Source organism: Talpa occidentalis, unplaced genomic scaffold, assembly GCF_014898055.3.
Source record: "Talpa occidentalis isolate TD23 unplaced genomic scaffold, MPIMG_talOcc4v2.1 talOcc4.17, whole genome shotgun sequence".
In the NCBI taxonomy this organism is placed as follows: Eukaryota; Metazoa; Chordata; class Mammalia; order Eulipotyphla; family Talpidae; genus Talpa; species Talpa occidentalis.
In genome coordinates, this window is record NW_023601754.1 from 42,647,781 (window position 1) to 42,668,249 (window position 20,469).

The 20,469-nt window shown below is 58.8% G+C and overlaps 1 protein-coding gene across 1 annotated transcript in view; it reads right to left on the reverse strand.

Annotated features, from left to right (window-relative positions):
• LOC119249372 (ETS domain-containing transcription factor ERF-like) overlaps positions 1–19,844 on the reverse strand; it is a 35,569-nt gene extending 15,725 nt beyond the window's left edge. Inside the window, 4 exon segments of the mRNA XM_054697211.1 lie at positions 17,524–17,625; positions 18,754–18,851; positions 19,183–19,395; positions 19,692–19,844. Of these exon segments, the coding sequence (XP_054553186.1) occupies positions 17,524–17,625; positions 18,754–18,851; positions 19,183–19,395; positions 19,692–19,747 (469 nt within the window). The 5' untranslated portion in view covers positions 19,748–19,844.
• Positions 19,845–20,469: the final 625 nt, after the last annotated feature.

A 20,469-nucleotide genomic window follows, 5' to 3' on the forward strand; every position in this document is an offset into this window, starting at 1 on the left:
AGTCTGAGAGTTGGACCCAAAGAGGAAGAGAGAGGCTTTGAGAGACAGATTCTGGGGGAGTGAGAGGTGAACAGAGACAGAGTTAAGAGGAAGACAGGAGTCAGAGAGACAGTGAGGAGAGACCCATCCAGAGAAGGGATGGCAGCGGTGGCCCAGCGTGGCCCCTGTGACAGGCATGGGATAAGGGACAGGAAAGGCGTGCAGCATGCTACAGCCCCTGTCCCGAAAAGGACATGGCCCCTGCAGGGTCCCAGCCTTGCCCCCAAGTGTGCTGACCCCTGAATGGGTCCAAATGTCCTTCCCACAGGTGGCTCTGGTAACCCCTGCCACCAAATATTCAGATCCCATAGATCTAGATCCAAACTGGCAGACCCCCAGCCTCGAACTCCAGCTCCAAATCCAGACCACCCTGGCCTCCAATCCAAACTCATGCTGACCCCAGCCCCAGAACTCCACACCCCCAGGCATGACCCCCAACCAAAGGGCCAACTCTCAACCCCAACTGTCTAGATCTTCTGCGCTAAATACCATCTCCTGACTCTGAACCCCCACACCCCAAATTTCAAGCCCTCAACGCTGGTCTCTAAAACTCACTAGGACTCTCACCCCAACAGAGGGTGTTCAGACCCACTCTCGGGTCAGCCCCGCCAGCCCCCATTCCCAAATAGTCAGAACCCCTTCCCTGAGTGCCCCGTCTCCCGCGCTCTCACACATTCCTGCGCCCCGAGATGCTGGACCCTGCTCCAAGGCAGAACCTCCAACCTTCTCCTCCTCCCACCCGTACCCACCGCTCGGGCAGGTGACCCCACCTTGCCTCCCCCCTTCTCGGACTCGGGAGCCCAGACTCCAAGGTCTCAGGGGACCACCTCACGCGCCCCGGCCCCCGCCTCGGGCAGGAATCCCCGCCCCCCATCCCCGCCCCTGCGCCGGCCCGCGGCGCTCACTCACTTTCTGGGGCTTGCGCATCCGCTCCGGCCCGGAGAGAAGTGTTTAAAGTTCGGGTCCCGCAGCCATGGCCCCCGCGGCTTCCTGAGGAGGGGGCGCCGGGGCGCGCAGGCGCTGGGGGAGCTGCCCCAAGCCCCGAGGGACGAGGGGCCGGGACGGAGGGGGCGCGAGCTGGGCGGAGCGTCCCCGAGAGACCCTGACGGGGAGAGACAGCAGAGACGCGGAGATGCGGCCGAGCGCGGCCGGGCGCGGCGGAGAGACCGAAGCAGGCGCGCGGAGGGGCCGGAGCGCGGGACGCCGGGGCCGGGGCTGCGCGCGGGCGGGCGCGGGGCGCGGGGCGCGGGGCCGGCGGGGGCGCGGGCGGACGGCCTCCTGCGCCTCCGGCGCCTCCTCCTCGTCGTCCTCCTCCTCCCGCTGCTCCTCCACGGCGCGCCGCGCGCCTCCCGCCCTCGCGGCCGCCCGGCCCGGCTCGGCGCGCAGATATATGGAGGCGGCGGCGGCGGGCGGCGCGGGGGAGGGGGCGGGAGCGCGATCGATGGAATATAATTTTCCTCAAACTCGGAAAATAAAGTTCAGAGCTGATCAAATTTGAAAACAGATGTCGAATCGCGACTCTAAATAAGGTTCGATCCCGGGACTGAGCGAGTGGGGGTGGGGGTGGGGACGGGGTGGGTGGAGGGGTGGCGAGACCCCCTCCTCCGCCGGCTCTCGCCTCCCGCCCCGCCCCTCCCCTCCCGAGGCGGACGCGCGGAGAGACCCACCCGCGCGAGGTGCAGGCGGCAACTCCGGGGCCGGGACCCCTGGGGACACGCAGGACGCCCCCAGGCCCCCGGGACCCCGAGGCGGCCTGCACGCACAGCCCGGACGGCAGACACACGGACATGCACACGACGGGGCGAGCACACACAGCTGCACACAGCTGCACAGACACACGGACGCATACACAGGCACAGGGACACACAACTTGCACACGCGGACCCGCCCTGGCCCTGGCCCCTCCCTGATCCGCTGACCCACCGACCAGGCCCGCGCACCCTTGGTGCCATACAGCCACCCTCCACCCCGACACACAAACCCTCGGTGACACACCGGCCCGTGGGCAGACACGCCGCGCTCCCCTTCATTCACACACAGTCTCGGCGCGCGCACGCACACCAGCAGTGTGGTAGGGAAGGGGCCCGCCCAGCGGATCTGCTCCCTTGAAATAACAATAGCCACTTCAACGGCCCGAGGGAGGCTGGGGAGCCCCAGAGTTCAGCCCCCTCAGGCCTCCGGGCCAGCCACACCCTTGCTCTCCTGGTTCCCTCTCCCCTGTCCTACCTCCAACCTTTCCCTTACTTCTTCCTCCCTCCTTCCCCTCACGTCTCTCACCCATCCCAGGTGCCTGGCTCCCTGCTCCAAGCCCCAAAGCCACCTTCTCAGCGGACCAGCTCTCCAGGTCTGCAGACCCCAGTCACCTGCCTCAGGTGTGTCAGAGCAAGACAGCCAACCCCAAGGGGAATGCTGAGGCCAGGGCGGTTCTTGCTGCCCACTGACCCCCAGTGTGGCACCCCAGCTCTGGTGGGCTAGAAGAGAACCGGAGGCCCTAGGCAGGCTTCTGTCCACCACCGCCCACTGGGGCAGTCACTCAGCATCCCCAGCCTCAGTTTCCTCATGTGCAAAACAGGGCAATAATGACAACTACCCCTACCCCGAGGGGTGTCAGGAGGGTGAATAAGACAGGTGGAAAGTGCCTGGCCAAGCGCCAAACCTTACACACTCGCTGGGTCATTACTACCTCAAACCCATCAAGGCCATCAAGGCAGCTGCTGAAACCCCTGCTTTGGGTGACCCCATGCCCTCACTGGCCTGCATTTGAAACCCTCAAGGGAGCCATGATCCTCTAGGAGTTTAGAACAGCCCTGGGCTGTACACAGCACCCTTGAAGTGAACTCACCGGTGGGTGGTCTCTGACACTGGTTTCCCTGGGGGGGGTCCGTGACACCCACTGGACTTCAGAGAACACCCTCATAGTGTGTGACTCTGAATGCCAAGTAGGGGTGCTCTGGAAACCCTCAGTGGGGTGGAACTGCTCAGCTGCACGTGACCCCCTTTGGGAAAGCAACAACACCCTGCAGGTGCCGCAACACCCTTGGAGAGACCTACAACACCACTGAGCCATTGAGGACACACACAATGTCTTCTGTGCCTGCAAAGCGAGAAGGCACATCTTCTGGGTGAAAGAACTCAGTGGCCAGCACCCCCTTCAGGAAGACAGCTCACACCCTTAGGGAAAATACGGCCTCTTTCATTGTACACAGCACCCTGGGAGAAGGAGCAGCCTTGGAATGTTAGTGAACCTGCAAGACAGACAAGAGTCCCCATGAAAAGGGCTTCTGTGCTCTTAATCTCTAAGTCCCACCTCTAGGAGAAATAGAGGCAGCCCAGGGTGTGGGGAACCCCCGTTAGATGGCAGGTAACCCCTGTAAAGGGCTCATGGCCAAGGGGAAGTCTGGTGCCCTCAGCGGCCAGGCCCCAGTAGGCTGGGCACCACGCACAGGAGCATCTATCTGTTCAGCATCCACCCCGCTCCCCAAGGATCACACCGCCCTGGTTTCTGGGCTGTGCACCTTTGGGCTTTCTAAATTCCGTCTCTGAGCCCATCCGAGTGTGCCCTGCCTGTAAGCACATAGCAGGTGCTCAATAAAACCCAGGGTGCTGGCAGCGCGGGTGGCATTCCCTTCCCCAGCAGGTCTGGACCACCACCCGGGCGGCACACACCCTCGTTAGCAGTGTTGCCTACACCTACTTGACTGAAGGAAGCTTCTCACAGGAGGGGAACCATTAAGCTGTAATTAATATCCCCAGGGAGGCTGCCATGGCAGACACTGTAGTTAACACCCCACTGGGAGAGAACACCCTCGGGGTGTTTAATGCCCCCTGCAAGAGATTGAGAAGAGAGAGAAAAGAGGGAGAGAAAGAAACACCTTCACCAGCCTGTAACACCCAGTGGACTGAATTCATTACGCATGAAGGAGAGAACACCTCTGGGGTACATAACATCCATCAGACTCTTTAAACCCCCCAGGGGTGAGGGATCCCACCATGAGGGGTTGCGCTTGCTCCCCTTCCACTGCTGGTAACACCCTCCCCTACAGCAAGCTCTGCTAAAGGGGGCTGAGGCTGAAACCAGATGGGTGTGAGCTGAAGCCTCAGCCCAGGACTGCACCTCCCAATTCCACTCCCTGAAGCCCCCAGCGCAGGGGGGATGGGCGGGGCTGGTGGAGGCAAAGCACTGCAAAGCACTGCAGCGTGATGGCGAGCACTTTAATGGAGTCACTCAGGCCAGGCACCGGCCCAGGCTCTAGACACGCAATGAAGCCTATCAATTCCCACAGTGACCCCAGGGGGCTGGTGCTGTCATTAGCATCGTCCCCATTTTACAAAATGTCACTTGCCCACCATTACACAGCTACTTAGTTCTGGAAGTGAGACCTGAGTCCAGGCATCCTGTGAGTGTGTGTGGGGTGGGATCTGTGTTGTCTCTAACCCCCAGACTACACTGCCCAGCCGTACGCACTCCCCCTCCCCCCCCCTCACCCCCACACTGGAGATTGGGAGCTGGCCTGACTGGGCTCTAGGTTCCAACTACAACTGACACCACCCAGCAGAGCCCACCCTCCCCACAGCTCTAGGCTCTTCCTCTGCCAAGGCCTGACACCCCTAACCCCACCCCAAGGCACTGGGCTCAAGGCTCCCTAAGGGCACGGCCAATGTCTGATTGGTCTGTATCCTCTCTGAGGAGAGAGCCTGGGGATACCCAAAATGTGAGGAGAGGGAGGGAGAGGACTTTAAAGGAGCAGGAAGGGGAGGGAGGGGCCAGCTGGAAAAAGGGGTTCAGGGAGGAAAGCAGGTTCACCAGATCTCCTTGGGAGGGGGCTGAGGATTAGGGGGCTGGGGTTGGGACTGGGCCAGGCTACCCTGGGGGGGAGATGTTGTTGGGACAGCTGGGGGAAACCAGAGTCTGGAGGGGGTCAAGTCTGGGGGGAGTGGGAAGCAGACAGTACCCCAACCCCTTCTCCCTCCCCCCCAGGTGGCAAGTGTTGGGGAACGGCGACAGACGGCCAAGCGAGCAAATGGGGGAGCTGGGACAGACAACCAGCCAGGGTAAGAGCCTGGAGTGTGCCACGGGGGCAGTCAGACAGACAGACAAGGGCAGGGCTGGGGTTTGAGATGGGGGAGGGGAGTTCCAGGAGAAGGACAGACAGACTCAGGGCTTGGGTGGGGGCAGAGAGGACGGACAGATTGGCTGGGGAGAGCGGCCACGCATGAGCGGAGGACAGACAGAGGACACCCAGGGAACCGGTGGACAGATGGACGCGGGGGACGGCCGGGCTGGCGTGGCCCTCGAGGCCAGGGCCAGGCCGAGGGCGCGCGCAGTGGCGGCCAGAGCGGGAGGCGGAGGCCGGGCGAGCGGCGGTGTTTGTGGAGCTGTCGGCTGCGGTGGAATTATGAAAAATAGCAGGCATCGGAGCCGGCCTTCAGCTTCGATTAGGGGAGATGGGACATGACAGGTGCGATCAATACGCAGCCGTTCTATAAAGTGTCAAGTAATGAATCAATTTCGACTAAATTTTCCATTTTTCAGAGGCCGTTCTCCGAGAGAAGAATATCCTCTTTTGTAAAGATATTATTATCGATTTCGGCGGCAATTTGACATCAGGGGTAGTTAATTCCACTCAGAATAAAATTGAAAACACTTGAGAGAGAAAAGAGAGAGGCGAGGAGTGAGACAGAGGGAGAGAGCGGGGGAGGGAGGGAGGGGCTGGGAGGAGAGAGATGGATGGACAGAGAGACAGAGACAGAGAGAGGGGGACAGAAGGCGGCGAGAGAGGCCCGGAGAGATGGGGGGGGCAGAGATATGTAGAGACAGGGAGACACAGAGAAACTTAGAGATTTTGAATTCTGCAGTTTAGAGAGGGAGGGAGACAGAGTGAAGGGCCGTTCAAGAGACTCAGAGACAGAGACAGGATGGGGGGGGATTGAGAGGTCTTAGAGAGAAAGCCCATACAGACTCGCCACAGAGGTGCAAAGAAATGGACAAAGACACATTCAGAGAAAGAGAAAAATGGAGAAGGAGGGAAGAGGCTGGAGGCAGTGACACAGTCGGGAGAGACACAGAAAGTGAGACATGGAGGAGAAACTTAGGGAGTTGGGAGAGGTGCTGAGGGGGGACAGTGTGAGCCACAGAGAGAAAATGGAGAGGAGAGAGGGGCGCTGGAGAGAAGAGGAGGCTGCTGGCATGGAGTGGGAGGGGGGAACCCGCGGAGGGCAGAGGTGGAGGGCTCACACAGAGGGGAGTCTGGGAGATCTGCCTGTGTTCCCCTAAAGTCACGCTGAATGGGGGAAAGGGGTGTGTGTGAGTGTGAGACCTGCAAAACAGGCACAGTCCTAACTACAGACCTGGCTGAGGCAGCGAGTGTGTGGATGCTGTGTGCCCCTGAGCTTCTCTGGGGGGCAAAGGGTGTGCCCCAGGGTGACTGGGGTGCCCAGGGCCGTATTTCCGGTAGTGGTATGTGTGCGATCATGTGTGTTTGCTGCCATCTGTGTGAGCCCTGGCATGTTATGACTGAATCCCATTACTTGTGAGTCTCCTGGAATCTGTGTGTGTCCCGAGCCTGTGCCTGCACCCGCTGTGGGTCTCTGGCCTCACAGCCCCGGGGTCTCAGCAGCAGGCAGCGGGTGACAACATTTCTGGTTACTGCCTGTCAGTCCTCCAGTTGAAATCTCCATTTATCCCTGAGCAAGTCACAGGCTATGTGAGAGGAAAGATGAAGTTGGGGATGGGGACCCCTGGGTTCTGAGGGAGGAGGACGGGGAATAAACTTCTGGGGCTAAGGGAGCAGGGGTTGGGGGATGGACTTCTGGGCCTGAGGGAGGGAGGCCTAGGGGATGGAGCAAGCGTGAGGGGGTAGGGGCTGGGGACAGGACTCTGGGTCTAGGGGGAGTGCTGAGGGATGGAGCCCTGGGTCTCAGGGAGCAGAGGCTGGGGTCAAGGCTCCAGGTTCTGAGGGAGAGGGGCCGGCCCCCCACTACGGACACTCCAGACCCAGATGGGACGGCAGGCAGACGGGCGTGGGGCTAGCAGGGAAGTGCCTCAGCCATCCCGTCAGAAAAGCCTGCACCTGCTGCCCCCTAGTGGACATGGTGATTGGGCCCGCCAAGTGACGGAGCAGGCAGGTCAAGGGAGGAGGGGAAGATACCCCAGTGGGAGCAGAGACAGAGAGATATGGACAGAGACATGCAGACACCAACAAGGGCAGAGATGAATAGGGAACAGAGAAGTAGGGAGACTGAAGGGTAACAGTATGGGATCCCAGTTTAGAGAGAGAATATATGGAGACAGCAGGGCAGGGACAAAATCAGACAGGGGCACAGAAAGATGGGGTATAGAGCAGGGTTTCTCACAGTGTGCAGAGATGGCTGGTGAGAAGACATGGGTACAGACTGAGGAGAGACAAGAGCGCGACCGTGAGTGGCAGAGAGATCTAACGAAGGGAAGTGCAGAGAAGAGGAAACCCAGGGAGCAAGCAGAGAGCAGCAGGCAGAGGAGGTTGCTACAGGAGCTACAGTCTGAGCCAAGGACAGAGGCAGACCCTCAAGGACAGACAGACGTACAGACACGGGCAGATACACCCAGCAAGACAAGAAAGAGATGGAGAGAGGGATACAGGCACACATGCTGAGAGACAGGCAGACAGAGGGAGGCAGCTGGAAAGAGGTAGAGAGAGAAGCCAGGGCCCCAAGAGCTAAGTGGACACCCCAAGATAGAGCAGAGAGAGCGGTAAGTGGGGTGGAGGCTAGACCGGATTGGGAGGGGACACATGCCTGGAGGGGTTGCAGGCTTCTCGTGGCAGCTTAGGAGTGGAGCTGGGGACCGGCTCCCCGGGCCTGGGTCTCTGCCCATCACCCCCTCCTAATCCCCCCCCACCCGGCGGGCTGCCCGGCGGAGGCGACAGATTGAGCGATGAGACGCATTACGCACTTAATCCGCCTGATTGAATGTTTTGCTTTCGCCCAAATTGAAACATTAAACAACACGGGACGAGAAGAGGCGGCCGCAAATCACTCATGAAAGATTCATCTTCTCCCCGGCAGCCGCCACCGCCCGCCTCCACCGCGCCCGCCCCAGCCGGGAAGCCTTGGAGTGGGGGTGGGGGGCTGGGGCCGTGCCCCTACCCACTCAGTACGGCCCCAGCCCTCCTAATCCAGGGAAGTTCTTCCCAAGATCTGGCCTCCATCCCACAGGTGGTCTCAGAGACTGGAATCCCAGACCCCGGGACCCCAGATCTGGCAGCGTGACCTTGGCCTTGTCCCTACCCCTCTCTGATGCGGAGCCCTTTTTGCCCTGGGGTCAACCCTACTGGCTTCCTTTCTGGATCAGTCCCTGACCTTGGGGGACCAAGGGGGCTGCTCAGTATTGGTTAGGGAGGGGGAGGGGAGGTCTGAGCGCCTCCTCCATATGCAGGGGGCTCTCTGGCTTCTGGATCTAAGAAGGGGCCTTCTGGGGGCCTTGAGTCAGAGAGAGGGAGCCCTGTCAGGATGAGTGGAAGGGGGTGCTCTCTGTCCATCTGGAGCTCAGCGTGTCTGTGGGCCTTGCATGGGTGACCGTACTCTGTCTTGCTGCGTTATGACTTGTTTTGTGGCTGAGCCTATCTCTGTGTCACCATCCCCGTGCTTCGTGCCTCAGTGGTTCTGCTTTGTGCCTGTAGCTCTGGGTCTGTGACTGTCTCTCACTGTTCGCCTGTGTCTGAGGGTTACTTTCCCTGTGCAGATGATGTCGTATTTGAGGGGGGCGGATCTGTGTCTGTGATAATCAGGGTGTGTCTGTGTGGCTTCCTGTGTCCTGTGTATTCATCTGCAATGCTCCTCTGCCTGTGTCTGTCTGTCTGCCTGGGTTGTGTCTGTGTTCTGCTTGCTCTGGGCCTGTAGGTCTGCATTTAACTGTTTCGTGCCTGGGTCTGTTTGTGTGTGTGACCAGTCCCGTGTCTCTCTTCTCTTGGTCTCTGGGTATCTCTTTCTTTGTCTCTGGCTGAGAGAGCACCTGCTGGGGCAGGCCGGGAAGGGGTCACCAGAAGAGGTGGGGCCAGGATGGGGGTCGCAGGGGAGAGAGGAGGCAAGAAAGACGGAGAGAAAGACAGGATAGCAGTGCTGCCTGAGAGCAGGGGAGCAGGGAGCAAGCGTGAGGGAGCTGGGGGGGCTGTTGTGGGCGCCACGGCCGGAGCGGGTGATCAATATTCGATTTAGGTTTTAATTCCGGGGCTTTCGGAGCCTGTCAGCCCTGATGTATGAGCTCACACCGGGGCCGCCCAGCCAGCCACCCCACGGATGCCCATGGCCTGGTGGCCTGTCCTGGTCCCAGCTCCCTTGCCCTGCCGGGGTGGCTGCCTGCTGTAGTGGGGAAGGGCAGGGGAGGTGGGCCTGGGGGCTGGGGAGGCCACATCCAGGGGCCGAACACGAACACCCATGTGTGCATGGGTTCACCTGAGTTCACAGTTGAGTTCACGCTTGGCCACTCACTCATTCACTGGTCCTGCAGCCCTGATCCCTCCTGCCTGTGCCAGGGGAGTAGATGGGGGGGGCCAGGCCCTGTCCCCAGGGACCCTCAGAGGCCCTCCACCATTGTCTCTGGCACCCTGCGCTACAGTGCCCCAGCTGCCTGTCAGCAGTACTCACACACATCAGGACACACATATGCTTGCACACCTACCCCTGGGTTCATGCACACCTCTGCACACCCACGTGCGCACACACAACTCCAGACCTCCACACAGGTCAGAGGAAATCTCACACCACATGAGTCCACACACACATTCTGACACATGCAGCCACACATACACTCCAGACACACACATTAACGGGAGGAAGGAGCAACTGGGGAGACAGGGTTCATGGGAGAGACTGCCAGAGACAGAGGGGTGTGGAGACTTGTGGAAACTCTGAGACTGACCTCCTGACCGAGATGGAAGAGACAGGGAGGTAAAGAAGGCAACGGAAAAACTCAGAGCGCAGGGATAAGAGATTCAAGGAGAGAAGCCAGGGAGGCGTCCATGAGAGTGGGGGGCTCAAGGAAGGGACAGGGTTGGGTGCGGAGGGGGATGGGGCGCTCTCCCTTCTTCTCCACATGCCCCCCCAAACTCTGTCTCTCTCTCAGGAAGATGGATCCACCGCCCTCCCTGATGACAATGCTGTCTGCGCAAACTTTAATTAACACTTTGAGTTAATTAGTTCGAGATCATTTAGGAGTAAAATGTTTTTATTAGGGAGGCTGCGAGCCTGTTGATGGATGGGGCGCGATTCGCTCTTCCGCCCGCGGGGACAGCCGGTAAACAGAAATCAATCAGGGGCCTCCCAACCCAGCCCCCCTAATGCCAAGCTCCCAGCCTAGGGCCCTGGAGTCCGGGCTCCCAGTCCCCTCTGCCTTCAGGGATCTCGAAGTCCAGGGCTGCCCCCAGCCCATGCCCCTTGCAGGCGCCCTCCACACCCAGCCCTGTCCATTGCTTGGGCCCCCCAATTCCTTCCTCAGGCCTCCAGTCCCCTCCCTCAGGCCCAGGAGCCCGGGACCCCAAGGCCCTCCTCTCGGAGTTCAGGTCCCGAGTCCACCTGCCTCAGACCCAAGTTTCCAGACCCCAGGCTTTATCTTCTCCCTGAGACGCCGAAGGCAGCCGTTTGGTTCCTCCGGAGCCCGCTACTCCCATTCCCGTCGGCCCCAAACTGAGGGCCTATCCCCTGGGGGGCGGCCCCTTGGGCGGTGGGTCAGACCCTTCCTGACACTCCCTTCCCCGGTCTCAGGAACTTTCTCCTCAGCGTCTCCGCGGCGGCCTGGCCATCGGGCTGGGGAGCTGGGGATCCACCGGGCCGAGGGGCCCCTCAGGTCGGGTTCCCTGCACCCCCCGCCGCCCCCCAGCCGGGCTGACGGCTTCATCAGGTGTCCGGCGGGCAGGGAAAGGGGGAGGCCTGGCCGGGAGAGGGGGAGGCCGGGCGGAGGGGGTGCGGGGTTCCGGGGCCGATAAATCTTCATCAGGCGGCGGCGGGGGGGCCATTAGGCGCTAATGGGAAGATGGAGGGGCCTGTCGGCCGCGCGGGCCGGGCCTCATTTGTCCTGCTTCCCGCTCCATTGGCCGCCGCCCCCGCCCCGCCCCTCCCCCGCCGGCGCGCGCCCCACTTCCGCGTCAAGCCTTTGGGAGGGGTGGGGGGATCAGGGGGGAAACCTGGGCGGAGGTGGGGCTGGAAAGGGGGAGCTGGAGGGCGGGGGAGAGTTAGGAAAGGAGGAGGGGGCCCTGGCCGAGGAGGGCGCGCCGGGGCGGGCTCAGAAGGTGGGCGCCGCGGGCAGAAGGCCGGGGAGGGGGGCAGACGGCGGTGGGGCGGAAGGCAAACAGAACTCCCTGGAGAAGAAGGGGAACTCGGAGGGGACCTGGACGGGGAGGGGGGAACGGGCGCGCAGCGGGGGAGGGGCGCGGGGCCGGGATTAGGGGAGCGGGTGGGATCCGGCCCGGGATGGCGCGGGCGGCGTCCCTCGAGGCAGAGGCGCGGCCCCCGCCCGTCGCCGCCGCCGCCCGCTCCCGGACTCGCGCCCCCCGCGCGTCCACTCTGATTTCTCGGCCCATTTTTCTTCCTCTCCTGTCACTCCGGCGCTCGCCCTCCCGCCGCCGGCCGCCCCGCCGCGCTCTGCTTCCCGCGGGAACCCCTGCCGCAACCAGCCCGGGGGCCGCAGCCCAGCGCGGGGCCGCAGCGCCCACGGCCACCCCGCCCGGGCCCCCTCACGCGCCGCCCGAACGAGCCGCGCACTCCAGGCGTGTGACCCCCAAATCGGTCACCCCGATATGGACTAAGACTCACAGGAGGGGACTGCAGACCGGGGGGCCAGGTCGTTAGCACTTCTGGGTCCCAGTCTCAGATGCCCCCAAAGGAGACCTCTGGATACCCACAGATCAGGTATGTGAAACCCCACCCGCCCTTAGAAACCCCGGACTGAAGACCCTAGGATCAGACCTATACCTCAAGCTGTGTCACCCCTGGGCAGGTGAATCAGAAAAACCAAGGAACGTACCCTCAGTCCTGCCTCAGACACCCCAAAATGAGAGAATCCCTACTCCACCACCCTCACCCCTGCAAAACTCCAGTCTAAGACATTGATAGGATAAGCTCAGTTACCCCCATCAGTACCTCTAGTGCAGGGATTTACTGCCCTAGACTCAGGCACCCCAAAATTAGGCATCAGGGCCCCAAAAGTTGCATACCTACACTTTTCTCACATCAGGACCCTACAATAAAACCCCCAATCTAGACACATGAGTCTCCAGCTGCCATCACCCCACTCAGCATATGCACCCCATTCTCAATGTAAACTAGAAAATGGGACTGAAACCTAGTCACCCTAAACTGAGCAATTACAGTCTTGATCCACAGATTCAATCAATCCAAACTTGGAACTTGGATCCTACCCAGGTTGAGACTCTCTCAAAATAAACATCTGGTTCTCCAGACTCAGTTTCCTCTATAGCAAGACCAAGAAACCCCCTTCCCAACAAGTTACTGTGACATTAGTCACTTTAGTCTCTCCCATCACCCCTAATCTGAACCCAATCATCGGTGACGGTGACGCAGACTTAGGTGTTTAAACAATCAGCCATTTAAACAACCAGCTGGGGTTCCAGTGCTCCCCATCTTGGCATCTGGTAGCCCAGCATCAGCTGCCCTTAAAAAACACATCTGTGTTCCTGTGTTAGGAACCTCTTCAATAAGTGAACACACGAATGATGCAGCTAGCCTGCCAACCTCAGACCCCTCTAAAGAGAGGACTCTGTGACACTGGAGCTTAGTGATCCCCAAACTACATCTCTAGCCCCCAAACTTCAGTTACTTGTACACTAACCATGAGAACTCTAAAAGCATGCAAATCAAGTTAGGAAACCCCAAATCGGGTATCTGGAGTTGACTCTCAAGGTCAGTTACCATAAACCAAACCCTCGGAACCCCATAATCAGAGAGATTCAAACTCAGAATTTAGACTTAAACACCCCATTAGTAGGTTGATGGTGCCTGCCCGCCCCCCAAAAAAAAAAATCTGTCCATGTCCTAACCCTGGAATCTGCTAATGTGACCTTGTTGGAAAAAAGGTCTCTCTAGATGTAATAAAGGGAGAATCTCAAAGTGAGGTCCTGGGGTGGGCCCCAAAATGCAAAGGTGAATGTTCTTATAAGAGCTAGAAAGGAGGGGCCTCCCTGGTGGCGCAAGGGGTTAAGACACAACCTATGAATCTATCCGCAGCCACTGCAGCACGAGTTCCATCCCTGGCCAGGGAGCAACCTACATGGTGCAGCAGACCTCTCCTAACCCACCTGATGCTCCCCTCAGCAGTGTATTTCCATCGATCTTCCTGTTCTGTTCCCCACTCTGTCTCTGGTGAATCCTCTTACCCCCCCACCTCTGGCCTATACCCCGGTTCTTGTATGCATAAATAAATAAATCTTAAAAAAAAATAAAGAGCTAGAAGGGAGGACACAGGCAGAGAGAAGGGCTGAGGTGACAGTGCTGTGGCCAAAAGCCAGGAGGCCTGCACCACCAGAAGCTGGGAGAGGCAAGGCAAGGGTCCCCCCTCGAGCCTCTCCCTCCATGGGAGGGGGAGCAGCCCTGCAGACAGCTTGATTCTAGAGGTCCTACTCCAGAACTGCAAGAGAAATAAGTGGTGCTGCTTTAAGCCACCCAGTTTGTTACCAGTCACAGGAAAACCCCCAAGCATCTATATCTCTAGACTCAGCAAGCCCCCAATCTAAGAATGTGGACCCCCACAATCAGGTGCCCAAAATGAGCCTCTATTCTCCAGACCAGGCTTCCAGATCTCAGCCCAAGTTTGCATTATCACTGTGCCCAGGAGCTCACAGTCACCCTCAAGTTTATTAATGGGGCCCCCAGGCTCATCCAGCCCCACCCTTATACAGGGATTAACAGCCCCATCACCATTAAAATAAGCACTGAGTTCCCCCACAGGCAGCGACCTCCACCCTCTTCATGGCCACAGCCTCAAAAGACATCTGACCTTGAGACACAACAGGAGGCATCCGGACCTGAGGTTAGTGCATCCCTGAGCTAGTTATAAGTCCCCACATTAAGCCACCCCTAATCCTTGCATCTAGGCTCCCCAAGGTATGAGCCACCAAGATGACATTGAGAGTCCCAGTTGGTCATTCCTTCTGGGCAGCCTGTATTAGGCACCCCCAAATTAGACATTTGAGTGACTTGCCTCAGTTACACCCAAGATAGGTCTCTGGATCCCCAACTTCAGAACCCCACAATCAGGACAGCTGAGTAAATGCCCTCCAATTTGGTGAGGAAGGCCCCCGCCTTAGTCCCCAAGTTAGAATACAAGACCATTGTCTCACCCTAAATTAACCTGCAGGGCCCTCTAGTCAGTAAAACCACAGCCAGTCACTCTAAAAATACATATCTGCACTCTACAGCTTGTTATCTGGCCTCCCAGTTTCAGCTCACTCCAGAACCAGGATGTGGGACACCCCAGCTCAGTCAGCACTAAACTAGGCATGAGGACCTTAAGTTTCAGATAGCCCTAAAGTAATCAATAGAACCCCAAGTTAACATAGGGTCTATCAAACATGGTCACCAGTCACTCTCAACTGGACAGCTGAGCCTCCTTATGTCCCCCAAATAGACAACCAAACCTCTATGCCCTTGATGATACACCAACCCTCCCAGTTTCTGTTACCCCCAACCAAACCTCTCAATCCTCAAGTTCCCTCAGGAAGAGACCGATGGTGAAATGGGCCCCCAGTCTTGACCACCTTTAGAAGCTTCTGGTCTCAGCAGGTCAATAACTGGACATCTGAGATAGGAATCTATAGTCAGTTACCCCTGTGTTAGGCTCTGGATTCAGCCTCCTGTGGCCACCCTCAGCCCCAGGCTGCTGACCCCTTTGCAACAGTGATCTCAGTCCCGGGGTCTCAGGTCTCAGGCCTGTCACCTCCAAACAAGGCATCCTGACCAGATCACAGGGCCATAGCAAAATAGACATAGTGACCACCATCCCCCTCTCTGGGCATCAGGACTCACTCTCCCTTGGAAACACTGGTATCTAGATCAGCAAACAAAATGCCCTTTTGTTACAACCCGATACAAAACGGGTTGTATGGAATTAGCTCAGGACATCCTTTCCCCCTAACACTTTGTCATCCAGAATTGGGATTGGGACCATGAGCTTGGTGTAGACCCAAGTGCCTAAAGGCCGGGCCCAACCCTCCAGGCAGGGGTCTTCTCCATCTGCTGCTCCCTCCCTGGGGGAGGGCAGAGGAAGCACTTTTCCACCCTCTGGTGGCAGCTGCTGGAAGTGCACCCTGGTGAAGGCCTAAGATCAGTGGGGAACCAGACCCCACAACCCTTGGGTCTTTGGATCTTGCTGGGAGCCTGCAGCCTGGGTTCATCCTTGCCTGCTCCTTCCCATTCAGCTCCTATGTAATGGCCACCTTCCCCCTCCTAAAGCGGGCTTCCTTGTCCCTTCCTCCCTCCATTCTGGGTTCCTGCCTCCTGTTCCCCACTTGGCTTATCCTCCCTGATCACTCTTCCTCCAGCTCATCCCCCGTAGGACCCCAAAGGACATTTCTAACATCACACTTGATCTTTCCCTCCCCTGCCAAAAGCCCTTCCACAGCTCCACATCACCTGAAGCTAAAATCCAAAGACCTCACCGAGGCTGCTGGTCTGGAGAGATCTGGCCCCCCAGAACCCACCTCCATCTCCTATAGCTGCTCCCCAATCCCTTCATCCCAACCAGGAACACCTTGTTACTGAGCAGATCCGACCTCAGGTCCTTTGCACTTACTGGAATTCTCTTCCCCCAAACCTCCAAGGAGCAATCTAGTGTCCAGCAAGACCCCCCTCATTCACCACTCTCAGCAAGCCCCTCCCCTTCCTCAGCTACTCTCTCTTCTCCCCCAGCTCCCCTCTAGGCTACAGAGGGCAGATCACTCAGGTGCTTCCTACTCTTGGGTGATTTGGCTCAGGCATGCCTCTCCTACTGAATGTGGGCTCCTGGAGGACAGGGCCTCCCTTGTTTGAGGCACTGCTCTTTCCCCATCTCAGCCCACACGTCAGTAAAAATAATGGGGTATATGCTAGAGCCACAGATGCCATTTTATATTTTCTAATTAAGCACGTTAAGAGGTGTAAATGATATTCTTCGGGGGGGCCCCCCTGCAATGTTACCTCCTCAGAGAGCCCTCCCTGAACCCCCTTGGAAGCTCTCCAGACCCTATCTTCACCTCCCTTTACCTGCCTTGTACTTAGCTCAGGTGTGTCTTTTGTTGGTGTCTCTTTCTGACAGTCTTCATGTTGCAGTGAAAAGCAAATTGGCCCTTTCACCTCACTCAGAGGAAACCATTTCCCTCCAAGTCTAGCTCTCCTGGCCTCTCCCCTCCTCCAAGCCCCAGACGGCTGCTTCCTCTGCCCAGAACATTCTTCCAACCAATGTGCAGTTGCCCTGACCCCTGACTTACTATCACCTCAGGGAGGGCTCTTTCATCTCCAACTCTTGAGGAGAACTTACTCTACGCAGAAGTTAAAGAACAGGCTGTGAGGCCTGCTTGCATAGTTGGCCCTTGGCTGGCATCTGGAACTTACCATTCCCTGATAAGAGTGGCTCATGTGACCACACTGTTCAAACAGTATTGTTTATGCTCAGCACCTGCTGATCTGGGTTTGGAATTTGGGTATATACTAGACTAAAGGGGAGCTCATGGGACCATTCCCCGATAAAGATCCTCGGCATGGAGTATTGTGCGTCCCCGCACACACTTCCCAGTGTCACAATCCACCGCTGAGGAACTGGCACAGGGTCCCAGGAGACACCATCAGGAGGACTCTGTGGAGCCCACCAGTCTCCTGTGTACCATGTGCCTGTCCCCTTTGCCAATGTTTCAAGATAATCACTGCTGTGAGTGCAGCTCCCTACTGAGTCCTAAGTTGTTCTTATGCAGCAGGGCCAGGGCAGGGCCTGTCTACACCAAAATCAACAGACATGAGGGTGGTTATGGGGCCCCGACACAATCTCCTTCCCGACTCTTCTCCTTAGCACTTCATTGACCAGGCTTTCGTTATTTTTCCGGCCCATTGTCTTTCCCCACCTTGTCTTGGTCTCTACAGTATCCCTAGCATCACCCCACATAGACCCACAGAAGAACCTGGGAGAGTATTTGCTGAATGACAACTGTAACAGCTTTATTTCCGAGGCTGGAATCCCTCCCAGGCCTGCGATGGGGAGGCCTTGGCTGGGAGCAGCGGAGCCGTGCGGGGCAGGGGTGACGGCGTGGGGTAGCTGGCTTGTGGGGTATGTGGCTTGGGAGGCCGACCGGTCCTGGAAGTCACCTTACACGGGCTCCATTTGCAGCTCCTCCCCGTCCACAGGCTCGATGTGGTGGAAGGCAGCATGGGTGCCGATGACCACGAGGGTGGCCCCTACAACCAGCAGTTCAGGGCCATGCTCCCTCTCCAGGCCCCCATTGCACCCTGCTTCCCAGAACCAGTACTCACCGAGCACCCAGAAGACGGCCGAGCCTGCACCAGCCAGCCAGAAGAAGGGGAAGGACACGGCCCCAGCCAGAGCATACTGATGGGCTGGGCTCACCTCACGGCCTGGGGTGGGGGGAGGGCAGAGAACATTGGGGCAGCTGTTCTCATACTCCCGTTTTCTCCCAGAATAACCCCTGATGCCTCCTGACAACCTGGTGTCACAGCTCTGGGAGCCTCCAAAGCTAATCCAAACTCCTCAGCCAACGCCCTCCTAGGACTGGTCCCACCCATTTCTAGGATGGCCATGCAGTCCATCAGCCTACAGCACACCTGCAGCCCCTGCTCTCTGCCCCTCACCCCACATCTTCAAGGAGCCTCCTAGCTTCCCACTCCCCTGGACTGCGGTTCTCTGACTGCAGCTACGCTGACACACACCAGGACCTGGTCGCAAACTGGCAGCCGAAGGGTCAAGTGGGGCTTGTGAATGTGTTTTGCAGTCTATACAATGTTCCACAAGAATTTGATTTGTGGCTGACAAAGAAACTGAATGATCTCACATGACAATATGCATTTCCAGCTTCTCACAGAAGCCTGCAAGACTGGCTCTGCAGGCTGGTAGGAGCAGGTGGCTGAAACCAAATTGTGGCTATGCTACAGGCGCTTCCTCTGTGTCTGCTTCCCCAACAGGCCCTTCCCTGCGCTTAACTTGTAGGTCCCTAAAGGGCTCTGGCTTAGGTCTACCTGTGTTCCCAACTCCCGCCTGTCCCAAACTTTGAGCTTCCCCTAGGCAGGGACTTAGGCCCTGCTTGTCTTCCCTGTGGTGCAGGGTGATGGACTGGCCTCAGCTTCCCTCGTCCAGAAGTGCCAAGATTTTGAGGGTCCCAGCCCAGGGAAACAGGAGCTGGGACAAATCTAGGCCATGGTAAGGTCGCCATCTGGTGTTCATTGTGGGTACCTGCAGCTGATGCTTTCTGCCCAGAGCTTAGGAAGTGTGAGGAATAGGCTTAAGGGCCTGGAGGTAAGTAAGGGGAGAGTGGGTTCTTGGGTATCTCATTCTGGGATTGAAAAATAGCAGTTTGGGAGCTGAGCCTGGTTGGGAGCATCTGGTGTGTCTGAAATCTTCAGGGACTGGGTTTGGAAGATCTAGTGCCAATCTAGGCTTGGGCTGGCTGGGTTTGGGGTCTAAGGCTTGTATTTTAAGAAGCCAGGATTTGTACGGTTGGGGATGCATCTGGACAGGGAATTTCTCACCAAAGAGCACGAACTTGGACTGCAATGTGCGCAGATAGAGGATGTAACAGGCGCCAAAGAAGACAGCAAGAGCCACCAGCAGCATGGGAGACGTCACCCTGGAGGGCAGGGAGACATGGTCAGGGAGCTGGAGCTGGGCTAGCCAGGGGCCCTGACCTTCATTAGCGCATGGCAGGTTACATCCTTGGGCTCAGGCAGGGCTAAGTCACATTTGGTCACACTGCGCCCTGGCCACATCGATGGGGACGAGGTCGATGGCCCTTCCATTAAAAAGATGTGGCCCGAGCAGGCCACGGGGGCGGGGCCTGCCGGGGCGGGGCCAGGATCTGGGGGCAGGGTCACCAAGCAGGGAGCAGGCGGGGTTGGGGGGCGGGCCTCCTGCGGGGGCCTGGCTGCCGGGGGCGAAGGGCGGCCGGGAGAGGCACTCACACACAGTATAGGATGAGGCCCAGGAAGACGAACACGTAGTTGCTCTGGTAGTATTCCACGTTGCGGACGAGGCGCTGGCACAGCTCGCCCAGGTTGCGCGGCCGCGAGAAGCGCCGCTGGTCCACGAAGGTGCTCCAGGGCCGGATGGTCGCGCGGCGCCGCTCCAGCCACTCACGACCCGCGCCAGACGGAATCAGTTTCGGCAGCAGGGTCCTGGTGGGCGGGACGGGCGGGTCAGCGGGGGGCCGGGATGGAGTCCGGACCCCCAAGCAAGAAGGGGGGAAGAGGCCCGGACTCCTGAGTCCTGGGAGGTGGGGCGCGGGGAGGGTCCAAGACTCCCGGAGCCCGGGGGAGGAGGGCCGAGGGCCAGACTCCAGAGTGCTCGGGACGAGGCGAGGGCCAGACTCCTGCCTGAGGGGCCGGTTTCCTGGGACCTGAGGGAAGAGGGGGCGGGGGTGGGGCAGGTCTCCCGGGTCTCTGGTCAAGGGGGCTGAAGCCCGCTTGCTCACTTGGCGCTCAGCCCTTCTGCCTCGGCATCGTTCTGCTGGTCCTTCTCGGCCGCCATGTCTGCGTCGAGGCGGGTAGAACCGCTGTAACGAGCCCCGGGCCCTGCAGACCCCGCCGGCCCTGCCCCGAGCCCGGCCTCACCCCGCCGAGCCGACGTGGCGCGGCTCCGGAGGCGCTGGGGGCGGGGTTCTGCCGCGGGGCATCATGGGAGTTGTAGTCCTGGCCCTGTCAGGGCGGGTGGGCGCCATGATGGTGGTCTGGCTCGCAAAACTCCGTGGGAGATGTAGTCGCGCAAAAGCCGGTGGGCGCCTGTGGGCATTGTGGGAGTTGCGGTGGAAGGTGGGTTGTCAGGAGTCGGGGCGTTTTGGGCGCTCTGAAGGCAGAAGTGGGCGTTGTGTCAATGCCCTCTCTCCCTGAAGCACTGTCGTTCTGACTCCAGAGGGCATAGAAAAACACCTGGAAGCAGGCAGGGCCGGGGTGGGGCTCCTTAATCTGCATTTCTGACAAGTTCCACCAGCTAGTGCTGGTGCTGCTGGTCCGTAAGCCACAGTTTGAATGGCGATTCTGTAGAGGATTCGTGTGAGTCTATTCCTTCCTCCCTCAGAAGGCAGAAGCCAATGAGAGGCCGGGGGAAGAAGTATCTAAAGTGGGGAAGCAAGTCTCTCCCCACAACCCTTGGGCGCCCAGGGATGGATGGGATAAACCTGTGAACCACTCCCTACTCCTTTTGGATAAGGAGGGAAACTGGGATAGTGGAAGATCTGAGGCTTTTTAAAACAG